Source organism: Stegostoma tigrinum, chromosome 21, assembly GCF_030684315.1.
Source record: "Stegostoma tigrinum isolate sSteTig4 chromosome 21, sSteTig4.hap1, whole genome shotgun sequence".
Lineage (NCBI taxonomy): Eukaryota > Metazoa > Chordata > Chondrichthyes > Orectolobiformes > Stegostomatidae > Stegostoma > Stegostoma tigrinum.
In genome coordinates, this window is record NC_081374.1 from 28,474,820 (window position 1) to 28,480,819 (window position 6,000).

General features: G+C 42.1%; 1 protein-coding gene across 1 annotated transcript in view; it reads right to left on the reverse strand.

Moving 5' to 3' along the window:
• Positions 1-505, reverse strand: part of LOC125462792 (diphosphoinositol polyphosphate phosphohydrolase 1) — a 155,517-nt gene extending 155,012 nt beyond the window's left edge. The window contains exon 1 of the mRNA XM_048553173.2: positions 78-505. Coding sequence (XP_048409130.1) covers positions 78-176 — 99 coding nt within the window. The 5' untranslated portion in view covers positions 177-505. The remainder of the gene's footprint in view (positions 1-77) is intronic.
• Between the last annotated feature and the right edge of the window lie 5,495 nt (positions 506-6,000).

Here is a 6,000-nt window from a genome sequence, read left to right on the forward strand (position 1 = left end):
CGTGTTGGGCCCTGGGGAGACTGTCTCTCTTTCTCTCAGCAGCAACGCCGCACAAACCAGGTCCCAAAACCTCTTACCTCCTCTTCACTCTCGTTTTTGAAGCACAAACAGGCCGCTCGCTTCTTGTACCCGTCCCCATCGTAAGTCCGAGTCTGGTTTTGCTTTAATTTCATCATTTATGTTATTTCAGTAAACTGTCTTGTTTCAATTCTACACTGTGTTTCCTTCCCTCCCCCAAAAGAAAAAAACTTCGCATGAGAAGAGAAGCAGAGAACTCCCTCAGTTGTGAATTGTATTTTTTTTACTGAACGACGAAGGAAGACTGATCTTCAGCCGCCGGGACGACCTCGCTTCATATTGCCACAGCCACTCTCTCCGACACCAGCGCCGCCGCCGATACTACGGTCGCCATCATCATCGCCACCTCCACTACTCCTCCTGCTACCGCCGCCGCCGCCATCTTGGCTGCCCTGTGCCTCAACCGAACCTGCTACACAAAGGCAGTTTGTGGGGTGGGGGGCGTGGGGAAAAGGGACACGTGGGGGGGCAGGGCTTGTTCCCAGGCCCAGCCAATCGGCAGCCAGGAGCGTGCCCCGTTCGCCAATCACGTCCGTGGCGCGCCGATGCCCCGCCCCGTCAAGCAAATTCGGTAGAAAATGCCTGAGCTCCATTTCCATCAATGAACGCTCAGAGCCGAGAGGGGGCGCAGCGGATGTCCCCCCCGCCTCTATCTGTGAGACCAATGTATGGGAAGACAAAGCAAAGGCCATTTGTGTGTATAATTGTGTCTTTCTTGAATGTAACGTTCACGTGTTTTGTTGATTTTAAATGTGGAAGTTTTTCTTTCCTTATTCTGTTCTATATAGTGAAAAGGTGCGGCTGTACATTAATCTTTTTAAAAAAACTATTTCCAAAGATGAACTAAAATTACATATAATGCTGTGGGTTGAGATATCAAATACAGTTTCTTTTTCAGCTGTAATGAAACGGGATAGGCTGGGATTGTTTTCCATACAGCAGAGAAGTCTGAAGTGGTAGCTGATTCAGGTGTACAAAGGGGTAACCACGAGTCACATCTTTAAGGGAAGGAGCATGAGCTTTAGCGGGGATTTGAGAATTTTATCTCACCGAGAGTATGGCAGAGATCTGGAACACAAGCTAAAAGGACATTTGAGGCAGGAACCGTGAAGACAATTGCACACTTGAAATGTCAGAGCACATAAGCCTACAGGCCAAATTTTGCAGGATGAGATTAGAATATAGATGTTTGTAAACTACACGGACATGATGGGTAGAAGGCCTTTTTATACAGTAAAAGATCTATGACTTTATTTTATACTTATTCATGTGACAAACTTAGTAAGTTTGAATTTATCCTGTCTCCTGGCTGGTCTCCCATCGTCCATTTGAGGAGGTCCAAAATTCTGCTGTTGGTGTCCTAACTCGCACTAAGGCCAATTTCCCCACGAGAAATGATCCCTTTATGTGCTGCAACAACCTTAAGTTCATTATGTTTTCTAGTACACGTCATATCTTAAAGGGGACAATTTGTCAGCAAGATTCCTGGTATGTTTTGGTTGCTGTTTAGCACATAAATGTGCAATTTAGAAGGACCGTTGCACATCATTTTTTGTACTCACTTACCTACTTTAGTTGGGTTTGGACACCACCTCAAGTGAAAATTCTTGTCCTTATTTCCAAATCTCTCCATGGCTTTGTCCCTCCCCAGTCTCAGTGACCACTTCCAGTCACAGAACTCTTTGAGATAGCTCTTCGTCCTAATTCTGGTTTCTTGCGCATCGTCGATTATTATTGCTCTATCATTGGCGGTACGACTTTCAGTTGCCAAGTCTAACCCTGGAACTTCCTCCCTCCACTCTCTGCCTCCCCACCTTTTTCTCTCCTCCTTTAAGACATTCCTTAAAATCTACTTCTTTGAACAAGCTTATGAATAATTTGTATTTATGTCGTCTATTCCTTTTTTTAGTTTGATTCCCACTCTAGATCCTTTGTGATTGGTAACTATTTTACTGAAAGTACATTTTTGAAGTACCGATGTGACAAAAATCGAAAGTTAGTCATCGGATTTTACAAAATAATTTATTCTTTTCTTTACATTTTGTTCTAAAATGTGGCTCACCTGTTTTTGTTCAGATTTTCTGGGATCTTTCTTGCATTGTTGTTCTCTGTTGCTTTATTATCTAGTTACAACGGAATAAATACACATCACCAAAAATCCGCCTATAAATGATAATTCAGCAACAATGCTGTACAACAAAAGGGTGAAGCGATTCTTCTATTTACTTTTAAAGCGGCCTCTCTTATTGCGTTGTTCTGGAATGAGAACTTGCTCCCCAACGGTTCACCGAATTCGGGCAATTGCAGTCACCAACTGTCGCCGAATACTAGTTCAATTCAAACCGGTACCAGCGTTTGATAAAATGTTTCAGACTTTCCCCATTGTCTTCCACAACCTCAACAAACGGAAATACCTGCTGCCAAACGAAGAGGAGAGGTATTCCGAGATGCAAGACCTAGCCTTGGAAAACTGGCAAGAGCTGACCACGTCCAGATCGGTGCCAGATTCCTCACCATCAGGGGGCAGGGCAGTGAGCCAAAGAGAAGGCGCCCTGCTGGAAGACTTGAAAGATCTCCAGATGTTGCCCGAAGGGTCATACGTGGTGAGTGGGTCCAGTTTGCGGCCAAAACAGTCAACTGCGCCACCAAAGTTCGAAAACAGGCCTGTCCCTCCGGAGGGATTCAGGAAGGGGATGTTAGAATCTGGGATGAAAGCGTCGCCCAAACCACCAAGTCCTTCCACGGAATTGCAAATGCAGTCACCAACAAACACAGGCTCGAGACGGCACACATGTAGTCCGGAGAGGAAAAACAAGTGAGTGGCAGTTTAAGAGAAAAAAAGACCCATTTTGTACGTAGAAATATTTTCCGTGACCTTGTGAGTTCGGTACACTTTCCTCTTTCATCCTGGTTTCACATTCAAGTCAGTTTCGTGTGACACAAAAGCCTCAACTGTTAGGGCCTCGAACAACTAGTTCTAAACAGGCTCGACGCTGCAAAAATAGTCATTCAGCAGCGAAACACAGCCTTGGGCCCAACTCGTACACGAGGACCAGGTTCTCTAAACCGAACTAGTCCTATTTGCCTGCATTTGGCCCATATCGTGCTACACGTTTCCTATCCATGTATCTTTCCAAATATCTTTTAAATGTTGTAATTGTACTAAACGACTCCAGCATCTGTAGTTTCTACAATCTCTGAAACAATTTTAGCCACGTTGCTTCTAACGAAGCATGGACATAGCTAAGTGAAAAAAAAATGCGACTGTCAATTTTGTGACAGCCCTATACACCAGGGTTGTAAGCAGCAAATGTAGAATTGACAAATTTCCCTTCAATTACTGGCACTCTGACCACTGACATTTGCCTTTCTAAAGCCTGCTTCTCAGAAAATATTTACATCAAATTTGGTAGATGTTCCTTAACTTTAAACATTTTTACTTCACAATTGATGGGAATTTTGAGTTAGGGTTAGCATTCGTCTCAATGGGAAAGGGTATGGTATTTTTGGCTTAATCCATTTTGAGCAGACCGACTTAACTATTGTTTCTGCATTGTAAATAAATTTGCCGTATTACTGAAGAAAGGAAAAATTTGCCATGCCAGGAGTGTAACAAGGATTAACCAAACTCAATTTAGGGCTGATAGTACTGTCCTATTAACAGAGGTTGAGGGGACTTGGCCTGTATTCTCGAGAGTTTAGAAGCATTGAAGCAAACAAAATTCTTACAGGGCCCAAGAGGTTTTGTTTATTCGTTTACAGGATGTTGATGTCACTGACTTACTCCCCATCATTGCTCATCTTTGACAAGGTGATAGTGAGTTGCCTTCTTGAATCGTGTGGGGATATTGGGGAGGGGAGTAAGTGCTTGCTGAGAAAAAGGGGATTCCAGGATGGATAAAGAAAGACTGTTTCCTCTGTCCAAGGTGTCCAGAACTTTGGATCAGAATCTCAGAATAAGAGCTAGGTCATTTTGGGCTGAGTTGAGGAGAAATTTCTTCACCCAAAGGGTGATTGGAATTCTCTACAGTGAAGGGCCAAGGTGCTTCAATTATTGAATATGTTCAAGATAGAAGTCGATAGAGTCCTAGATATTAATGATATCAAACAGTATGAGGATAGTTCAAGAAAAGGGCAATGAGGTAGAAGATCAGGTATGATCTAGGTAAATGACAGAACAAGGTGGGGGGAGAATGTCTTACTGTTGCTTCTGTTTCCTTTGTTCTCCAAAATATTCTAACACATGCTGTCCCTTGCACAGAGACCTTCTACTCCTCCAGCATCCCTTCTATTTTTTAGAGGTCCTCTCCCCTTCTGATCCCACTTCAGTTCAGGAAAGGTAGCCCCTGCAGATTCTGTGCAGGTTTGCCTTTTATTTGAAACACCTGTTCCTGTTTGGAGCCAGTAATGCCCCTTCCTGTTGTAGACCCCACAGTTTATAACTGCAGTACCACCTCCCCCACACCCCACCTCCACTGACTACCCTACTAATTTACACAAGCCCCCTCCTTCATTGATCTGTTTTTAATGGTTTGCATTCAGTTTATAACTATTGCTCTAACTTCACTTCAGGAGCAGTCTAATAACCCTGTGGGCATAGTTTCCAAACCTGTTAATGGGACCATAAATTTCTCACTTCCAGTTTTCAACACCAAATATATTCCTGGAATGAAGGAAGCAAGAACTTTAGGTTCAAAGAAAGTAGAACTAGACAGAAATGTTTAAAAATAAGAGGTCTCAGACTTAAGATGAATATCAGGGGATTTTTTTTCTCTCAGAGGGTTGTTAATCTCCAGACTTCTCTTTCCTTAGAGGTGGGGGCCTTTGAATAATTTTAAGGCTAACTTAGATGTATTCTTGACTGACAAAGAAGTCAAAAGGTACAGGTGACAGGCAGGAAAATAGAGGCCAAAATCAGAACAGTTGAAACCTAATGAAATGGTGGAGCAAAGTTCAGAGATTGATTTGATTGATATATTTTTGTCACATGTCCTGAGATACAATGAAAAGTGTTGTTTTGCATGCTATGTAGGCAGATTATATGCATCAAAGGATCAGGGTAGCAGAATAAAGTGCAGAATACACCATTTCAGCCACAGAGAAAGTCCAAAGAGAGAGATCAGAATTAATATTTGAAAGGTCTGTTCAAATGTCTGATAAGGATGGGGAAGAAGCTGCTCTTGAATCTGTTCATACATGTATTCAAACTTTTATATCTCCTGCTGGATGGAAGATGGTGGAAGAGAGTATAAGCAGGGTGGGAGGGGTCTTTGATTATATTGGTTGTTTTCCTGAGACAGTGGGAAGTATAGATAGAGTCAATGGATGGAAGCCTGGTTTGTGTAATGGACTGGGCTCTGTCCAACTTCTGCTCTTAACTTATATATTGTTATGTCTGTATATATATTTGAACATTAGCCAGAGCCAACGGTAAGAAAACTACTAATGGGATGCACTAATATCAATTTACCACTCAATATCATTGCAGAAAATGAAGGATTGGATTTTATATTCATTCATATGCTACCCCAGGAATTATAAACATGTACAGATATGAGTAATTTACTTTTTCCTGACAAACCTTCTGTCAGCCACATTTGTTTAAAGAGATTGGAATGGTGGAAATGCACAAAGATCAATTCCCTGACCAAACAATCAAAATAATTTTAAACAGGATGTGTTAACCTTACAGAAATATAGACAAAGGCACCTCACCCATAGTAATGGTTGATGCAAATATTTCTGCAAGGGGTCTCGCAATTTTTTCCCTTACTTCTCAAAACACTCTGGGATACATTTGATCAGGTCTCAGAGATTTACCCACCTTTATCGTCTCTAATACCTCCTGAATGTCCCTTTCTATAATGTTAACTGTTTCTAAAACATCAAAATTTATTTCTCTGCATTCTGTAGACTCCATTT